The following is a 21,288-nucleotide window of genomic DNA, read 5'->3' as shown; positions in this document are numbered from 1 at the left end:
CCCCTTTTTCTAAGCCGCTAATAGCCACTAAGCCGCTAAACTGCTAATAGCGCTAATCCGCTAATGGCCGTGCTTCGCAAGACGAAAAAAACGCAAGACGAAGAGACTCGCGGAACGGATTAATTTCGTCTTGCGAGGCACCACTGTATATAAATTTAAGAGATGATAATAATATAAGCTGAATATAGATGGAACAGAAATATAAGACAAATCTAACGGAAAGAATGTGTGCATTTTAACTTGAATACATTTCAAGCACTGAGTTCTGCATCAGGGAACAACAAGAAGCTTGCTTTTCTGATTCCCCTCCCACCCATTGTTGAATTAGTTCTAGGTGTTTGTTTTTGGTGCTTCCTGTTTGGTATAAAGAAGAAGTGCATTGTACAACATGATTTTAAGTTTACATTTTAATAGACCAGGATTTATCATGCTTTGTAGGCATAATTTCATGTAGGGCTTGCTTGCTTTTTATCGTTGCACAGAAGAGCCCATTTCAGCAGGTGCTTCTCTTCCATCAGAAAAATGTACAAATAGGCTCACACTTTACCTCCATCCCATTTCCCAGGAGGCCCACATGAGTGGGAAAGAAAGAAAAGAAAAGAAAAGAAAAGAAAAGAAAAGAAAAGAAAAGAAAAGAAAGGGGGCTCTCTGTTCCAATACATTTACGAGACAATTCCCAGATCATAAAATAAAATGCTTCAGGTTTTGGGTTGTATTCAGCATTAGACACTCTTAGGATAGACCCATTGAAGTCAATGGGCATGGCTAAATTAAGCCAGTTTTGGTGGGTCTACTCTGTGTTAAATCTAGCTGGGTAGGACCCTTGGGTTTTTATTTTCTTTTTGGAAGAGAAGAACTGAAGGGAGGAGGAAAAGCTTAGAAGTAGATTTCCCCCTCTAGGACAGGTGGAGAAAATTGTTCGTCTGCAGTTCTCATCAGCCCCAGCCGGCATTGCCAATATGGGCATGATGGGAACTGGAGTCTAGCAACATTTATAGAGGTCTGCAGGTTCCCTTTCCCTGCTCAAGGATAAAAAAACATATGCTAGGAACAGAATACTTTGGTGAGAAGGGACCACACATTCACATGTCTTAAACGGCACAGTAAATGGATGGTTAGGAGGGAACCATTATGGTCGTATGATCTAATTCTGCCATAGCGAGCATCTTTTAGGGAGTGCCATCTCTGTTCTTTCGTTTGAAAAGCTGTTGGAGGATAAAATGTGGTTGATCTTTGGGAAGTGCTTTTTGTGGATTGCTGCGTTTTAATTGCCTCAAGTGTTTACAGTAAGTGATAAAGGAGAGAGTATGAGAGTGGTGATGTCACCAAGTTCAGTGTTAGAGATGGAGGCAGCTGATCTCTTGCTGTTCCTCTGCATTTTGCTGTGTGTCTAGGGAGGTTTCTGTAAATCTCGGCCAAAGGGGAAGTGGCACAGCCATTACTGTTTCTTGCCTTATGGAAACGCAGGAAAATTGTTGCAAGATGCATGCAGTTCTGTTTTTCGCTTCATCTTAATGTGATTGGTTTGCCACGTGTAATTGTCTAAGTATCATGAGTAATTACGTATCTCTTCCTATTGTGTGTTCTCTCTTGTTACATTGCTCAGTTCCGAAATGGCCCCAGTACAGGCAATAAATAAAACATGTTAAGAATGTCCTTGGTTGGGAGAAACCCAGTTCATAGTAGCCATAGAAATGTTTGTCTGTTTCTCATTTCGAATTGCATTATTATTTTTTTTGCTCTTTTTAATGGCTGAACTATTTTGATTTTTTCTAAGCATTAAATTTTAACCTAAACTACACTGTTGTAGTGCAAATGCAAAGCACTGAACATCTTCAAGAATATCTATGTGTATTTATACCCCAGATTTATAAATAATAAAATTGTTATTGTATGTTCTTGTTTCATTGAAAACAAGAAAAATAATTTTATATATACAGTGGTTACATATGCTTCAGGTTACATGCACTTCAGGTTACAGATTCCGCTAACCCAGAAATATTACCTTGGGTTAAGAACGTTGCTTCAGGATGAGAACAGAAATCGTGCTCCGGTGGCGCGGCAGCAGCAGGAGGCCCCATTAGCTAAAGCGGTGCTTCAGGTTAAGAACAGTTTCAGGTTAAGAACAGACCTCCGGAATGAATTAAGTACTTAACCTGAGGTACCACTGTAAAGATGTTTCTAGGTTGTTTCTATCCATGTAGCAGACTTTGGGTTGTGATCCAGCCACACTTAAGCACTTCTAAGTACCAGCCCGTAGAACCCTCTTAATCTCAGGGGTTGAGCCCCACGTTGGGCAAAAGATGTCTGCATTGCAGGGGTTGGACTAGATGACCCTAACTCTACAATTCTATGGTTCTATGATGGACATGAGTAGGAAAGTTCACATCTCTCCCAATAGGATCAGTGGGATTTAAGTTTTTTGTGGACAGGGTGAGCCATTTTGCTTCCCACCCCACTCCAAATACTGGGAGAAGGGGTTCCTTTGTACTCTGAGGAGAGTATGAGGCTCATTCTTTCAATGTGGCTGTGTAATGTCAATAGCTTTTCAGTAACTTGGAGGAGGTATTGTAGAGCATGTGTAGAGCTGGATCCGGCCCAATCGCCTTCTAAATCCAGCCTGCCAACAGTCTGGGAATCAGCGTGTTTTTACATGAGTAGAATGCGCCCTTTTATTTAAAATGCATCTCTGGGTTATTTGTGGGGCATAGGAATTCGTTCATTTTATGCCCTCAAAATATAGTCCGGCCCCCCACAAGGTCTGAGGGACAGTGGACTGGCCCCCTGCTGAAAAAGTTTGCTGACCCCTGTTGTAGAGCTTTTGTTACCTGTAGTGAACTTCATCATTTGTTTTTGAGGTCATGGTCTCCATGCAAACGAGTTTTGTGGGTTTTCATTGCATTTCAAGCCGTACCATGGGAAGTTCAAAGCAAGCTTCCAGAGGCACAGCCATGCTGCAATAGATAGGTGTATATTTTGATGTGGTTGTTCCAGGCACATGTTGGATGCTCTGGGGCATGAACTGGTTGTGGGTGCACATCAGGCCTTGGTTCCTGGCTTCTTGTACCACAAGGGCTGCTGCTGATAGGATCTTCACGCAGTTCAAGCCAGAACATTGGCCCTGGGAGCCGGTGACCCCAGAGAGCCTATCTTGTGCCACTGCCTGCTAGAAAACTTCCAGAGCTGAGGCTATCCTTCAGTCAAGACAGTTAATAGCTGATGAGACCTACCGGTTTTACTTCTCTGCACCATCAGGTCAGTTGAGCACATGCCTTTCTGCCTGAGAGCATTAGAAATATGCACCTTTGTAACCTGTCTCCCATGAAACTCATGGATCTTTTTCAATAAATATTTTGCTGTTTGTATATTCTCTCTCTCTCTCTCTCACTCACACACACACACACACACACACACACCATGACTCAAACACTAGAGTGAGCATCTCTTGATACATATTTGTGTTTGTAAAGCATGCACAGGACTTATACCCTGAAGCAGTTTCTACCTTCCTTCCTTCATTATTTTGTGTTTATAGAGTTATCGCTGTACTGAATCAGGATTGGAGTCTGTGCTCATGTAGCAAAATATAGTAGCAAAAGTCTGCTGTATATATTACAGGCTTAGCGCCTGAGGGCCCCAATCCTGCCACTCACCACCAGGCCTAGGGCAGGGCCTGACAGGCTCCATAAAGGACTGCCGCCGCCACCACTGCTGGGCAGAGAGGGCTCTGTTGTTGTTGTTTGTTGTTGTTTTTAAATTGCTGTTATTTTTTACCAATGTCATTTTAAACTGTGATACTAATGCTGTATTCTTAGTTTTAGATTTTGATTTATGTGGAAATTGTTTCCCATTTCGTTGTGTATTTTTTTTAATGTGGTTTATTTATTGTTTGTGACTTTTGTAATTATGTAAATCTTGTCGTGTTGTAAGCTGCCTTGAGCATTGTTTTTAACTGGAAAGGCGGCATACAAATGATGATGATGATGATTGTATGTACATAGCCTGCCCAGAGCGGTATGGGGGGCTGGTTTCCCAGCACAAGGTACGGTTTTCACATAGAAGATCTTGGATCCCTGGAATCAGCTGTTAAAAATATTTTAAGAAACAAGGTTGGGTACCTGGCACCTTAGACAACAGTAGACAGTACTGGAATTAGGTAGACCAGTGATAGGACTAGGTATATATGGTAGTACCTTCATATATTTTGGATAACACGTCATGCTTCTGCCAGTCATTTTTAGGGAAATTACTGCATCTACATCTTGTGACCTATATTTGTTTGATATTACTGTGCCATACAGTGAAAATGCAGAGGCTACTTAGGAATTTGTAGATCCCAGCTGTTTGGTGTGAGATTAATGAGCTTCCCTTCCCATAGTTTTCAGAACCGAGGCTCAGTTTTTTAAATACTTGGCAGATTTTATTTTACTAGAATTGCCTTCTTTTTACTGGAATAAATATTTAACACTCTGTGAGAGATCAAAGGGGTTGCCTAGTAATATTTGTATCTGATCACTAGGGAGAAAGTTTCCAAGCTTTCAATCTAATTTGTCTGCCTAGGGGAACTTATTCCTAGTCTTCCCTGCCAGTTCCCCTCCTTCCTAAGCAAATGCAAAAGGGGATGAGAGCTGACAGCAGGAAGAATTCCCTGCAGACGGAAGAGGCCTTGTTAATTTTCCTGAAAGTCTGGACCCTTTGTAACTGGATTTTTAAGTTCCTTTGCCTCCCAGCTCAATTCATTGAGTTCAGAGGCAGTGGAGATGACAACACCCTTGCTTCTGAGATAAAATCACACACACACACACACACCTCGACTTGTTTGGGAAGATTGGACCTTAAGGATGAGGCCTTCAAGGCCTGACTTGGCACCATTGAGTCCTCCTGATACCAGTTTCTCCACTTGGTTTGGGAAGTGGGAATAACTGGTAGGGGATGCTGGCATACGAAGCAGAACTGAATTTCAGAAGGACGTTGGTGTCAGCTTGTAATGAGGATGGGATGTGGTGAATTCTGAATTTACTAGATCCCAACTCTAAGTTTGCTGACAGGAAACAAAAAAGGTTTGTTTGTTTTTTGCTTTTTGAAGAGAGTGTGTGGCATGTACATGTTTGAAAAAGCAAGCTATAGGAATATCAATATTATTTACAGAACACCTGATCTTTATTGTTGGCTTTCAAAGTCAACTAATTTTGTTTGTTTGTTTAGCAGCTCCACTGCGGTTGGATGCAAAATTATTTCTGTTCAGTGCCAGGAGTTGTATCATTGATTTGAAAATGGTTTCTATCTGAGTTTAAAACCAGTCTGTGGCCCAAAAGCAAATTATAGGAATCAATATGAATTCATGTTCATTTCAATATATGAAAAGGCTGCACTATTACTAAGAGTAGTTTTATATACATACATACATACATACATACATACATACATACATTCATACTAGCTTATGTCCCATTAGCTATGTGAGGTCTCCAGCCTTTACTACTTCCACAGAAGATGTTTTCAAGATGGCACCGGGTATCTGATGTGTCTTGCTTGGTTTTCTTTTTTATGGTGGTGCCATTGTGTTTAAGATGGTGTTACTCCAGAGAAACCTAAGGGGCTGCTTTTGGCACTTACCACTGTCTTGAAGAGCTGGTCATCACAAACACGCTTTTCCAACAACACAAGAGACAACTCTACACATGGACATCACCAGATGGGCAGCATCGAAATCAGATTGATTATATTCTCTGCAGCCAAAGATGGAGAAGCTCTATACAGTCAGCAAAAACAAGACCTGGAGCTGACTGTGGCTCAGATCATCAGCTTCTTATAGCAAAATTCAAGCTTAAACTGAAGAAAGTAGGAAAAACCACTGGGCCGGTAAGATACAATCTAAACCAAATCCCTTATGAATACACAGTGGAAGTAAGGAACAGGTTTAAGGATTTAGATTTGCTGGACAGAGTGCCTGAAGAACTATGGGTGGAGGCTCGTAACATTATACAGAAGGCAGCAACGAAAACCATCCCAATGAAAAAGAAATGCAAGAAAGCAAAGTGGCTGTCCAACGAGGCCTTACAAATAGCCGGGGAGAGAAGGCAAGCAAAATGCGAGGGAGATAGTGAAAGATACAGGAAATTGAATGTAGATTTCCAAAAAATAGCAAGGAGAGACAAGAAGGCCTTCTTAAACGAGCAATGCAAAGAAATAGAGGAAAACAACAGAATGGGAAGAACCAGAGATCTGTTCAAGAAAATTGGAGATATGAAAGGAACATTTCATACAAAGATTACCATAATAAAGGACAAAAGTGGTAAGGACCTAACAGAAGCAGAAGACATCAAGAAGAGGTGGCAAGAATACACAGAGGAATTATATCAGAAGGATATGGATGGCTCGTACACCCCAGGTAGTGTGGTAGCTGACCTTGAGCCAGACATCCTGGAGAGTGAAGTCAAATGGGCCTTAGAAAGCACTGCAAATAACAAGGCCAGTGGAAGTGATGGTATTCCAGCTGAACTATTTAAAATTTTAAAAGATGATGCCATTAAGGTGCTACACTCAATATGCCAGCAAGTTTGGAAAACTCAGCAGTGGCCAGAGGATTGGAGAAGATCAGTCTACATCCCAATCCCAAAGAAGGGCAGTGCCAAAGAATGCTCCAACTACCGCACAGTTGCACTCATTTCACACGCTAGCAAGGTTATGCTTAAAATTCTACAAGGCAGGCTTAAGCAGTATGTGGACCGAGAACTCCCAGAAGTGCAAGCTGGATTTAGAAGAGGCAGAGGAACCAGAGACCAAATTGCAAACATGCGCTGGATTATGGAGAAAGCTAGAGAGTTCCAGAAAGAAATCTACTTCTGCTTCATTGACTATGCAAAAGCCTTTGACTGTGTCGACCACAGCAAACTATGGCAAGTTCTTAAAGAAATGGGAGTGCCTGATCACCTCATCTGTCTCCTGAGAAATCTCTATGTGGGACAAGAAGCTACAGTTAGAACTGGATATGGAACAACTGATTGGTTCAAAATTGGGAAAGGAGCACAGGAAGGCTGTATATCATCTCCCTGTTTATTTTACTTATATGCAGAATTCATCATGCAAAAGGCTGGACTGGATGAATCCCTAGCCGGAATTAAGATTGCCGGAAGAAATATCAACAACCTCAGATATGCAGATGACACAACCTTGATGGCAGAAAGTGAGGAGGAATTAAAGAACCTTTTAATGAGGGTGAAAGAGGAGAGCGCAAAATATGGTCTGAAGCTCAACATCAAAAAAACAAAGATCATGGCAACTGGTCCCATCACCTCCTGGCAAATAGAAGGGGAAGAAATGGAGGCAGTGAGAGATTTTACTTTCTTGGGCTCCATGATCACTGCAGATGGTGACAGCAGCCACGAAATTAAAAGACGCCTGTTTCTTGGGAGAAAAGCAATGACAAACTTAGACAGCATCTTAAAAAGTAGAGACATCACCTTGCCAACAAAGGTCTGTATAGTAAAAGCTATGGTTTTTCCAGTAGTGATGTATGGAAGTGAAAGCTGGACCATAAAGAAGGCTGATCACCGAAGAATTGATGCTTTTGAATTATGGTGCTGGAGGAGACTCTTGAGAGTCCCATGATGGGAGGGACCCAATAGAGGTCCTATAATTCATTACTTGTGAAAGGGGTAATATATGATTTCTGAATCCAGGTAATTGCTTCTTTAGAAAAGACCAAATGAAGTTGTCAGTGACCTATGTTGGACGGCTACGGCTAATGTGTAGTCACAATGTGAAACTTAGTGACCATGTGTTTGTTCCTCCTCCTGCTTAACAGATTGTTGGTAGTGAAGGATAGCGAATGAAATATACAAATTGTGTGTGTGTGTGTGTATACACAAACATACACACAATGGTGATGGTTGCTGAAAGAGACTTAGATGTTGTTTGAGTTACTGCAAAGTTCCAGAATTGTCTAATACTCCATAAATATTTATTAAAATTCTGCACAATAGCCAGGGCATCAAGTATATGTACTGAATTTCAATTTTCAAGTGATAGTTAACAACTGAATGGGGAAAGCACATATGCCATGAAAACAATGTAATGCTGCAGCTATCATGTTTAGCAAGTAGTAATAATAATAATAATAATAATAATAATTTTTTATTTATACCCCACCCTCCCCAGCCAAGGCCGAGCTCAGAGCGGCTTACAAGCAATAATAAAAACAAGATGAATGATTACAAACTTAAAAACAAAAATAAAATGCAACATTAAAATAATGGAACATTAAAATATTAAAATGTAGCCTCATCGCAGGAGAAGGAAAAGAAAAAGAGAGAGGGGGGGGGAGGGAATCAAATTGGCTCCAAGCCAAAGGTGATAGTAGTGATAGTGTTAATTGAAACAAAATGCGGAAAGAGATAAGAACACAGTAAACCCTTTAAAAAAAACATTTTCTCATTAAGCAGGACAAATTCTAGTTGCAGCTGTCTATCAGTTGTGCTCTGACAGGAAAACTGCAGTGGGATCGAGTATGTTGCAGGAAAGGATGGATTCTTGGCATCTCTCACACTCTCCCCCCATCTCTGAGCTGTGCTTCCATGTTCCTATTCCCCCTTCCCTCCTTCTGTATCTGTATATCTATGCATAATATTAAATTTTACCCTCTTGGATTTGGCTGAGCAAGTGACGTCATCAGAAGAGATGAAGGCTACCCTCCCTCTCTCCCCGTTTATTATGCACTTCAAATACAGAAAGGAAACCTTGCTCCTGCTGCTCTAATATCTGTTTGTCTTGGAAGTGGCATGCATACAAGGAATTGCAGGCACTGATGCAGTAGAAGCATGCCTGAAGCTTCCATAAGGCAGAGTAGATTTTCAAAGATACTCAGATACCCTTGCTTCGGTATGTAAATTAGGTGCACTATGGGGCATGCTGTGGCATCCAGTTAGGTACTTGGGTAAGCACACTAGATCTGATAGCTCCTGCTGTCTTCAGTCACAGATGCTGCATGCAGAGAACTTTGAACACCCGACCCTCTTCAATTAGCTGCTGCTTGGGTGCATAGACCTTAAGAAAAAACGTGGCGTGCTCATAGGTGCAGAATACTTTTGATGACGCAAGTCAGTCTCCCTAGCAACGAAACAATAGCATAGCACTTTCTCTCGGAAAGGCAAAAAGAACATGTGCCTGAAGAAAACTGTTTTGTAGTGTAATTATCAAGTTTATTTAAACAGAAATGCTTGGGTGTTTCACCACCATTTATGTACAGATGTCATGCTTTCGTTTTGCACATAAGCAGATTCAAAAGTAAGGCAAAGGAACACAACAGAAATCATAACACCGGTTGAGCTATAATATTGCAAAACTGACTTCCATGTACAGTCAGTGAGCTTTGAGGTTTGCTAAATCTTTCTTAATCTACTGCTATGCAGCCAGTGTTTCAAGTTAGAACAAATGTTTTTTCACCATTGCCATCACCTTTGTTAAACTTGGATCTGAGAGGTCCTTTCCCCATTCTCCAAACTTTTATGGAGTCGGTAGCTGCAGTATGCATGCTGAATTGTCTAGCCTCGAGGGATTGTGTCTTCATTTCAGTGGAGAGGAAAATTCGCAGGAGTGAAAGGTGTGTTTTTAAACCTGTCCTCTCCATTAAATTGAATGCAGACACCTGTTTGCAGAAGAAGCCTTCATATGGACTAAGAGCTGGGGGACCTGGACTACACCATTAAGCTCACTGTGTGAACTTGGGCCATTCACTGCCTCTTAGTTGGCGCTGTGGGTTAAAGCCTCAGCGCCTAGGACTTGCCGATCGAAAGGTCGGCGGTTCGAATCCCTGCGGCGGGGTGCGCTCCCGCTGCTCGGTCCCAGCACCTGCCAACCTAGCAGTTCGAAAGCACCTCCGGGTGCAAGTAGATAAATAGGGACCGCTCACCAGTGGGAAGGTAAACGGCGTTTCCGTGTGCGGCTCTGGCTCTGGCTCTGGCCAGAGCAGCGATGTCACGCTGGCCACGTGACCCGGAAGTGTCTCCGGACAGCGCTGGCCCCTGGCCTCTTAAGTGAGATGGGCGCACAACCCCAGAGTCTGTCAAGACTGGCCCGTACGGGCAGGGGTACCTTTACCTTTACCTTTTTACATATATTCCACTGTGAGTACAAATGGAACAAATAAATGCTTTAGAGTTCAGTGGAAGTAGGACAACTGTGGAGAGATCCTAAGTAATCAATATCTCAGCTTCATCTGCCCCCGCAGTAAATGAGGATGACACTGACCTACTTAGAGGGGTTTTTTGCAAGGGAAAATAGAGACTGTTAAAGGTCCAGTGAATGTCCTGGGAGTGTTCAGTGCTATAGTTTAGCTATGGAAGCACTGAACCCCATGAAAATCAACCTTTGCTTTCCGAAAGAATTTGTGGAAGTCTTTTTCCCAAGTGATGCCTGTTGTCTTTGTCTATGGAGTTTTCTTGGCAGGGGTACTGGAGTGGCTTGCCGGTTCCTGCTCCAGGTAGATCACGTTTGGTCAAAACTCTCCACTATGACCTGTCCATCTTGGGTGGCCCTGCACGGCATAGCTCCTAGCTTCTCTGAGTTATTCAAGCTCCTTCGCCACGGCAAGGCAGTGATCCATGAAGGGGACTGAGGGCACAAGGAGAAGGGGACGACAGAGGATGAGATGGTTGGACAGTGTTCTCAAAGCTACCAGCATGAGTTTGACTAAACTGTGGGAGGCAGTGGAAGACAGGAGTGCCTGGCGTGCTCTGGTCCATTGGGTCATGAAGAGTCGGACACGACTAAATGACTACCGTATTTTTTGCTCTATAAGACTCACTTTTTCACTCCTAAAAAGTAAGGGAAACGTGTGTGCATCTTATGGAGTGAATGCAGGCTGCGCAGCTATCATAGAAGCCAAAACAGCAAGAGGGATTGCTGCTTTCACTGCGCAGTGATCCCTCTTGCTGTTCTGGCTTCTGAGATTCAGAATATTTTTTTTCTTGCTTTCCTCCTCCAAAAATTAGGTGCGTCTTGTGGTGTGGTGCGTCTTATAGAGCGAAAAATGCGTAATTCAGTCATTTCTGGAGGGTAGGGAGGAAATGTTGCCCAAAATTGGGATGGGGTAGGTGAAATTTTAAGATTCTTGGTGAGGGAGTTGGCCTTCCAGATGGGGTAGTTTGTTTACCTGGTGAAGTTTGGACTGATAGTGGCAATTTCCCCCTGTAAGTGTGAGGGGCCACTCTGCCCTCGGAGACTGATGGAACCTGATGTGTTTCCTGAATGCTTGGGGGGGGCGGGGCGGCTTTGCAGCCGAGAAGGCTGGCAAACATGTTGATGCTCTGGTTTTGCTGTGGAACAGTGAGATGAAACAGGAAACGTTCTTGCTCCTGAGAGTCCTCTTCAGTGTTTGGGTTCCTTGGAATTCTTTGAGCTATGAAGCAAGACAGACAAAGAGTAGAGAGCATGGGTGGCAAAGCCCACCAGACACTGGTTAATGCACACAATTTTGCTTACTCTGTGGCAGTGTGGGTTGTGAAGATGGCTCATTTTTACAGCTGGCACTGCATCCTCTAGTAGCCAGCTGGCAGAGTTATTTCAGACCGTCTGGAGGTCGCTGACTGTCAAGAACCGGTGGGGCTCTGAGAGGGGTGTGGAGGAGGCAAGGGAGCTGGAGGAAGATCTAGAGGGAGAGGCCAGGGACTTGGGGGGTTCTTTTCCCACCCATGAGGCAGGACTCGGGGCTGGGGGAAGAGGAAGAGGTGGGGCTGTCAAAAGGGGGGGGGTGTAGGAGTTGAAGGAAGGATCAGGAAGGGAAAGAAGAGAACAGTCCCTGAGAGAGAGAATCTGGCCATTAGGATCTCCTCCATCCCCTCCTCCCTGTCTCCAAGGATAATGAGGAGCTTAAAGCGCCAGGCGCAGCAGCAGCTACCATGCCAGAGAAGTCGCAGGCTGATTGTGCAGTGCACATTTCACTCTGGTGAAGGGATTTAAGTTCGGGAGAGGCGTGGTTATGCTGTTGCTTCAGTGGTCCACTTCAGGGCACTAGCCTGGGGCGTAGATGCCTAGCTAACTACATAGCAGGAGTGGCTTGTATTTCCTGTGCACCTTGGGAGATGCTGTAATTGAGTAGTTTGTTAATAAAGAATTAAACTACCACCCATTTGTTCTCCTTGGGCTAGGTGTGCTCCCTTTGCTGCGAAGAAACATCTGAAGCATTTGAGGACCTGATGTGGCTATACCCTTCAAGGATAAAATTGCTCAACTTCAGAGTAACCTTGACACTGACTGCAGTTGTTGCAGTTCTGTTAATTTATATTTGGTCTTCTTCCCTGGCTGGACACAAGGCAACTTACAGGCAAAACCTCAGACTTCTGCCATTGTTTTAAACCACCACTTCCCCCTTCTTATTGTCGCTGCCTTCTCATTCCCATGCCATGGCTACTTCTGCTGTGCAACTTGGCTTCTCTTTTGCTTCCTTCTCCTACCCTGACCTCATGCACATCCAGGATTGTGACACTGCACTACAAATCCTTGAATGGGGGTTGCACGTTGACAGCATTACGTTTTTATGTATATAGGAAGAAGAAGATGCTAATAAGAATACTTTTGAGGCAGGATGATGCATTTCCCACAGCAGCCTCCTCATGGCCGTCTTGTAAAACGAGTTGCTGGTCTGGTGTATACAGCAGAGAATTGCTCTCCATTTTCCCCGTGTTGTTTATTCTGCCTCTGTGTAGCCCCCCTCACCCTGCCCTGACTTCCCTAACAAGATCACAATAGTTTCAACACCCTGGATAGCTTTAAAAGCAGCAACTGTACCTGAGCTTTCTTGTAAAAACCGTGTTAGTATTGGAGATTTACAATCCCCTCACCCTCATATTGGAAATGGCCTTAATTAAAATGCCAAGAGGGTGGTTTGGTTTTCATGGCTATTCCCTTGCTGTCTTTGCTGTCTCTGCTTTTTTTCTGCAAATAGCAGTCATGGTTTTGTGCAGCAGGACAGAAAGCAGTTCCCTGGGGACCAAAATGTTTCCCCTGTTTGCCACAGTGAGTTGTGCTTTAAAGCAAACTGTCACTGAAGGTATCAGCTTGAATCTCTTAACCAGAGAAGATGGGTGCTGTTTAGTGGAAAACAACATTTGTCATATTTTGGTTTCTTGCAAAGTTCAAAATAGATATGAAGATGGTTAGGAAGTATTAGCTGTTGGGTTAGACTTGCTCATTTGGAAGCTGTTTTCTATGGTGTCATCAGCTCTTAATGCCTAAAATCACGTGGCAGCTAAAGTTATTGTTGTTGGCTTAATTGAATAATCTGCTTACATATAACACTGATGGCCAAACTGGGTTATATACTGTTGGTAATTTGAGAGTTTGAAAGGGCTGTATTTGATTGAAAGAATTTGGTATTTGTTATACATTATTTTTTAATGTGCTTCACAGTCTTGGTGTTGCCATCCCAGCAGTTCTCTTGGTTATAAACAACAGAGTCTTGCGGTATCTTTTGTGTCATAAGCTTTCTTGGACAAGAGCCCACTTCGTCAGATGTATGGTTTATGTACCCATTGTACAGAGAGAAGGGGTGATCATGGACATTTCTTACAGAGCGAGGCCAAACAGTGAAGGATTACTTTGCAGAGGACAAATGCATTTGAGAATGAGATCAAGTCAAATGAATGAAAGATCCAATCGGAATAAGCATCACCCACTCCCAACTGTTCATGAATTGGCAAAGCAAAATAAGTAACACACACAAAAACCTACAAAGGAACAATAGTTCACTTGGCGTATTGCAGGGTGGGAGTCAGGCTGATGTTTGAGAAAGTACTTTATACTGGTAATGTAGTCCAGTAATATTTCACTCCTGTGCTGCAGGTTGGGGATTTGAGTGATGCTGAGCTGGTACAGTCATACCTTGGGTTACAGATGTTCCAGGTTGTGTGTTTTCGGGTTATGGACACACCAAAACCCGGAAGTACCGGAACGGGTTACTTCCTGGTTTTGGTGCTTGCACATGCGCAGAACCACCAAATCGCAACCTGCTCATGCGCAGACACGGCGCTGTGGGTTGCGGACGCTGTGGGTTGCGAACGTGCCTCCTGTATGGATCACATTTGCAACCCGAGTGTCCCCTGTATTCACAGCAACCCTGCAGTGTTGTCCATTGCTGTTATTCTTCCCACCCCACCCCCAATCACTGTATTAGCTTTTAAAGCCATAAATGCACTTGGTTCAAGGTGCCCTAGGGAGAACCTTCTCCATCTACCCTGATCCGAAACATATACTAATACATTTGGGTGATGGCCTGCTTTGAGTCCTGTCCTTTATTTAAATTAGATTTTCAGGAACAAGGGACAGGGCGTTCTTAGCAGTGGCAAAAGGCAAGTTGCCCATTGGGCTAGTGCATTGAAGAAGAACGGCATGTCCAACAACTTCGGCTCCCCTAAAAAAAGCTCAACATATAACATATTTGCCCTGCACCCCCAAAAGCTCAACAACTTTGACCTTAACCCCAAGAAAGTCTCTTGGGAGTTGGCCACCCCTAAAAGAATCCCAAACCCCTTTTATTCCAGCTTGCGTTTTGCAGCTGCATTGTGTTACTTTAAATCTTTTTAAGGCTTCTAGATTGTGGGTTTCATTTGTTCAATTATGTATTAATGGTTGTTGTTTCTTTTGAATGGTGATTGCTCTTTCCCTATACAAGGGAGGGTGAAACGGCATTGCAGATACTATAGGAAAGAGCAGCTGGAGAACAAAAAAGAATCATATTTTGCATTTTGTGACATTTCTCCCTTGGTAACATTTAATAGTAGTTTACATCTGTAATTGGAAATTGAAATTTCAAAGACACAGTTGAAATTCAGTGACCTTACTCTTACTCTTTATTAAGTGCAGAGTGGGATTACTATAAAGGCAGAACGAGTATAAACACTTTAGAAATAGTTTGCTGTAAAAAAAAGAGGGGGAAAATAGATCATTTACTGTTTAGGTTGCCACGCTGTGACTAGTTATCTGCTGTACCAAGTAACTGAAAATTCAAAATGTATGAAAGGTGTTTCATCACAAGTTTTGTAAAGGAGATCTGGCCATGGACATCTGCTGGTCTTTTTGGAGTGGTGGTACAGAAAATACTGTAAATAAAGCATAAGTAAAATCTGAGAATAGGCCTGCCATTTCTGGTGCTTTGAGCAGGGGTGAAGCCTGGTTAGGCCTAGCATCTGAGAAATTTGTATTCCAGGTCTATCCCTCCTTTAGTTCTCGAGAGGTAGACCTGGCAACTAGACCTTGGGTTTGATTCTACTAAACAGCTGGAGCTGGTACAATGGGACTTCCCCCCTTCTCCTCCTGTGCTTCCCAAGTCATCACTGAAACCCTCAATTCTCCCCCTTCATCCCTTCGGTAGTTGCAGTGCAGCTACAATCCACTTCATAGCTCCCTCCCTCATTTCCTTGAAAAATGCAACTGCAGCACATCAGGAAAGGACCACTGGACTATAGGGTTGTTACAGTACTCAGTCTCTCCCCACCGCCCATAAAATGGGCTAAGCTACTTTGGTCATGTGGATGGGAGGGGAGCTGGAGCCCAGAAACATCTGGAAAACCACAGCTTCCCCATCCCTGAGACCAAGAACTTGAATCTCAAGAGTTATTACTGGCTGTCTGAAGCCAATAGCCACATTTTGAGGGAGTAAGGCTTTATTTTTTATATATATATTTTTCATTGTGCCGATGCTTTTTAACTCACCACAGTCTTGACATCATTTATGAAGTGATGCACATCATGGAACTTTTTCTTTCAGTGCAAACATATTTTTAATTGTGAGCAATACTTCACGTTGCAATACTTTACATTAAGAAATGCTTGTGTCAAACTTGCAGATCAATTTTTGCAACTATCCCCACTCCTCCCAAGTCATTGGAAATGAGGTCTCAGTGGCTGGTCAGAACATTATAATGCTCTTTCAGCTGTCTGTGGCCTTGCTTACAGCCCTCGAGAGATCTAGCATGGCTGCTCTTCTGATAGAATGTGACTTTCCAAGGCCTGGAGTTATGTTATGCAGGACCTAGCCTGTGTTAGCTGGCAAATGGCTGATTACACTCCTGAGTTAAAGTCCTTGCACATACAAACAACAAGAATAACATTGTGAATGAATCCTTACGTGGGCAGGGAAAAGACAATGTGGTTTTGAAGGTTGGCGGACTGTGGATTAGAGGGACAAAAGAAGTAAATTTCACATGACTCACGCTGGTCCCCAGAATCGTTGCTTGCAAGTCTCTTGTTCCTTTAAATTTCATCATGAAGTGACATTTTGAGAAATTTATTTTACTGTTGTATCTATGTATCGAGTGCACATTTCAATATAAAAAACCAAACTGTAGTAACTGCATTATGTTAGAAATGTACCTCACATAGCTAAGAGAGTGTATTCTGTACAGTACTCTGAGAATTTTCTAACAAAACATCTTTTTTCTTTGTTTGTTTCTCTTAGCTCCAGTGATAAACCGGTTCATTAGAAGGGCATCAGGTGAGTTTCCTATTTTTGCATGCTTTTGTTATTATTGTAACAAAGCTCCCCCCTATTTAAGTATGCTAATATTGTCTTAAAAAGCAGAGACATCACCTTGCCAACAAAGGTCCGTATAGTTAAAGTAGTGATGTATGGAAGTGAGAGCTGGACCATCAAGAAGGCTGATCGCCAAAGAATTGATGCTTTTGAATTATGGTGCTGGAAGAGACTCTTGAGAGTCCCATGGACTACAAGAAGATCAAATGCATCCATTCTTAAGGAAATCAGCCCTGAGTGCTCACTGGAAGGACAGATCGTGAAGTTGAGGCTCCAATACTTTGGCCACCTCATGAGAAGAGAAGACTCCCTGGAAAAGACCCTGATGTTGGGAAAGATGGAGGGCACAAGGAGAAGGGGACGACAGAGGACGAGATGGTTGGACAGTGTTCTCGAAGCTACAAACATGAGCCTGACCAAACTGCGGGAGGCAGTAGAAGACAGGAGTGCCAGGCATGCTCTGGTCCATGGGGTCACGAAGAGTCGGACACGACTAAACGACTAAACAACAACAAATATTGTCTTATAATGAGAGAGAGGAGTCAAAACGCTAATCAAAGAAAGGGATGTAAAATCAAATATTAATTCATCACGCTTAATGGTGTTTTTTGTTTTTTAAAAAAGCTTTATTAAAAACCTATGACCAACGTGTGACTCAGAAACTGGTACGTGGTTCTTCTGATCCTTATTGGAGTAGCAAGTGAAATGTCACTAGCTAGGGGACAGACTCGTTGGGAGAGTTGTGAACCACAGCTCACGCCATCGACTGCTGTGACAGGCCAGCTCCATCATGCCTCTTCTGCCCTCAACTGTCATTTGAGGGCAGCCAATCCAGCTGCCTAAATGGGGGAGATGGGAATTAGGTCTCATTTCATAGCTTCATCAGGCACCTCCTTCCTCCAAACTGTGCTAGCTGGTCATCATAGGAACATCCGGTGTAGGAAATTGGTGCCCAGGCTTCCCCCCTCTTTTTTCACTGTCCCTTGGGTTTTTCTCGTTTAAATCTAAAGTGTGTAGGTAGGGACTGTCTTGTTTTGATTGTATGTAAGCTGCTCTGGGATGGGACGTGGGAGGCGCTGTGGGTTAAATCACAGAGCCTAGGACTTGCCGATCAGAAGGTTGGTGGTTTGAATCCCTGCAACGGGGTGAGCTCCCGTTGCTCGGTCCCTGCTCCTGCCAACCTAGCAGTTCGAAAGCATGTCAAAGTGCAAGTAGATAAATAGGTACCACTCCGGCAGGAAGGTAAACGGCGTTTCTGTGCGCTGCTCTGGTTTGCCAGAAGTGGCTTAGTCATGCTGGCCACATGACCCGAAAGCTGTATGCCAGCTCCCTCGGCCAATAAAGCGAGATGAGCGCCGCAACCCCAGAGTCGGTCAAGACTGGAACTGATGGTCAGGGGTCCCTTTACCTTTGCCTTAAGCTGCTCTTGAACCCCTTTTGCTGTAAAGTGGGATACAAATGCTCTAAGTAAAATAATAAGTAAAGCATTGGACATTTTGTAAGTTTACAGCGTAGGTGTCCAAGTGGTATGAAGAGTTTTGAAGTGGCCGTTGTGCAGCAATGATAGAAAAACATGTTTGCACCTCAGAACGCTCAGATATTTTCATCATATCTAACATACAGGAGAACACACACACATATTTTCTTGATCAAGCAGACATAAACACAATTATTTTCAGAGTGAACAACTTTATCAACCTGCCACCTTCCACAATTATTTTCAGAGTGAACAACTTTATCAACCTGCCACCTTCTTTCCCCAATGTCAGAGACCAATATGAAGGTTCATCAAGGATCAAACTGTAATACTTTTATTCATTTGAATCAGGTTCCTAAATACAAACTAAAAGCAAAAATATGAAGATGTTTCATTTGTGACTGAATGCTGAATAGATTTAAGCCTTCTACTCTGTAAATTTTGATCTAGGCAACCTCTGTAAATCTAGTTGCCCGTTCATCATTTTTCTATATAGTCACCCAGAAAGTGAAGAATATTGCAGAGCTCATTATAAAGGATCTGTTGCAAAGTGCCAAGTTGCTTGTGAAGGACCTCATTTGTATTGTAAAGTGTTCTGGTTTTATCTAATAGATTTCTTGGACAGCCAATAGCATTGTTTCTTTAACTTAAATGAAGGTGAAGTTTAAGCACAATAAAAGCAAAGTTGAGAAAAACAATTTCTATAAATCTCCTAAAATCAGAATGGTTGTTCGACTGTTGACTGCAAACACTTCACTGAGTCTTCTTTCTTTCTTTCTTTCTTTCTTTCTTTCTTTCTTTCTTTCTTTCTACATTGGATCTGCTTTACCCTCTTTCTTTAAAACCTAGTGGTATATTTGTGATATTTTTGTTTTTGTTTTGAGTTTCAGTATTGGATGGACGTTTAAGGATGACTTGCTTTTTCTTGGCACAGCTACCAATTAAATAGCCAGAGGTTAATTGCAGAAGCACCTGCTGACAATAATGTAGGCTGTTAATTATTTAGCAGATATTCCAGCCTACATACTGTGACTATTAACAATTTTTTTAAAATCTTGCATAGCTATAATTGGTCTCAGCAGCTGTGATGGCACAGTTCCACACAAATCAATCCTCTGCAAATCTTTATCTTTCACCCAGCTTGCTTCCTTTAGCACTACTATTGCCAACCCCAAATAGTTTCTAAATCCAGGGGATTTCCACCCAAAATCATTTAGAGTTTAGGGTTAGCGTAGAAAGCTACTTGACAGTGAAATGCTTGAAAATAGATCTGGTGTGCTGCATCGCGGCCTCAGGATTGAAAGTGCAGAAGTCGTTTTCCATAGCTAGTTACAGACTTTCACATAAGAACAGCAGTTTAAGAGAGGGGGGATTTGTAGAATAAGTGCCATTTGGTATAAACAAGAATTTCCCCTGTCCTGATTTTGACCCATGGAGCTTGAAATGGTTTAATAAGGAGACTAAGTATGACAGCTATCTTCAAATATCTAAAGGGCAATCACATGGAACATGGAGCAAGCTTGTTTTCTCCTTCTCTGGAGCAAATGGCTTCCAAGTTACAAGAAAGGAGATTCCAACTAAACATCGGGGGGGGGGGGAATTCTGAAAGTAAGAGCTGATTGACAGTGGAATGGACTCTCTCAGAAGGTGATGGACACTCCTTCCTTGGAGGTTTTCAAGCAGAGGTTGGACGGCCAACTGTCATGCAAGATCTAGTTGAGATTTCTTCCAGTTCTGTGAGTCTATGATTCCATAAGCCCTAGTGAAGAGGGATCTTATTTAGCATTAACGGCGGTTAAAATTGGCGTAGCTGTAACCCTTAACCATGGTTTAGGCATAGACTGTCAGGGAAGAATGAATGTGAGGAAAACGAAGCGTGTGATAACCTCTTGCCAGATTGAAGACACTGTACACTATATCCTGTATACTTCCACCCTCAGGATTGATGCTTCTATTGATTTTCAGAATTTTCTAGGAGGTCAGTCAGATGACTTCGAAATTACATGGTTGCTGGCCAGGATAAACTAATTTGTTACCTATAGAGTAGCTTTATGTTCACTGGCAGTGGGAAATGTATTGTGGGCTACTTTAAAAAAAATAATAAATGATTTGGGGGGAATGTTCCCATTTTAAGTTTTGATAAATTGTACTTCTGAAAATTGATATGTTTTAGCTTATCATTGGATTGTCCTGTTTTGCTTTTTTGTGATCTATATTGTAATAGCTGTTTGCGACAAACAAGAAAAATCGGACTGACGGATGCTACTCGCTGCTCCCGATTTCTTAGGAGTGGCAAGAGACTGGAAGCAAAAGGACTGTACTGGGTCTGCATGAATTGTACTGTTCAGATGTAGCTAAATTAGATAAATGAATGGAAGCCTTCACATTCTTGTTCTCTATCTTTCATGCTACATATGCTGCTCGTGTTTGTTATAGATTCATAGCTGGCATGACAATACTCTTCCCCTCTTAACAGTCTTTTGATTCTATAAACAAGCTTAGTGAGGCTGCACAATATTGTTGGCGAACTGTTTTTTTTTTTAATTTTTGGTGGCATTCACACAAAGAATGAAACAATGTTAGGTGCTTCTGAAAGGAGTTGTTTAAAGTATGCGGCAGTCACAGTGATTATGGTGATTTGTAGCACATTCTCTGCAATAATACAAGACTTCAGTCAATACCGTTCTTTCAAGGTTACTGAGAGACCCATGGTACTCTGCTTTGCTGTTATAGTTTATTAAATAGTTTAAGTGGGGGGAAAGGTTGGCTGTTAGATTTCGCAGTTGGGGCTTTTCAGATTATTTACAATAGGTTGTAAAGGTAAAGGTACCCCTGACCGTTAGGTCCAGTCACGGACGACTCTGGGGTTGCGGCGCTCATCTCGCTCTATAGGCTGAGGGAGCTGACATTTGTCTGCAGACAACTTCTGGGTCATGTGGCCAGCATGACTAAGCCGCTTCTGGTGAACCAGAGCAGCGCACGGAAATGCCGTTTACCTTCCCGCCAGAGCGGTACCTATTTATCTACTTGCACTTTGATGTGTTTTCGAACTGCTAGGTTGGCAGGAGCTGGGACTGAGCAACGGGAGCTCACCCCGTCGTGGGGATTCGAACCGTCAACCTTCTGATTTGCGAGCCCTAGGCTCTGTGGTTTAGACCACAGCGCCACCCTACAACAATGGGTTGTAGTCCTACTCAAAGTAGGCCCCCCAAAATTAATAGGCATGACTAACTTAGGTCCATTAATTTCACTGGGTATACTCTCAGTAGGATGGTTTGATGTG

The 21,288-nt window shown here is 42.8% G+C and overlaps 1 protein-coding gene across 1 annotated transcript in view; it reads left to right on the top strand.

Moving 5' to 3' along the window:
* Positions 1–21,288, top strand: part of PRKAR2B (protein kinase cAMP-dependent type II regulatory subunit beta) — a 63,481-nt gene that overhangs the window by 10,790 nt on the left and 31,403 nt on the right. Inside the window, exon 2 of the mRNA XM_079993696.1 lies at positions 16,454–16,489. Coding sequence (XP_079849822.1) covers positions 16,454–16,489 — 36 coding nt within the window. The remainder of the gene's footprint in view (positions 1–16,453; positions 16,490–21,288) is intronic.

The sequence above is a fragment of the Podarcis cretensis genome (assembly GCF_951804945.1).
Source record: "Podarcis cretensis genome assembly, chromosome: 10".
NCBI lineage: Eukaryota > Metazoa > Chordata > Lepidosauria > Squamata > Lacertidae > Podarcis > Podarcis cretensis.
Note: the sequence above shows the minus strand (reverse complement) of the source record. Positions and strands in the feature narration are given on the sequence as shown.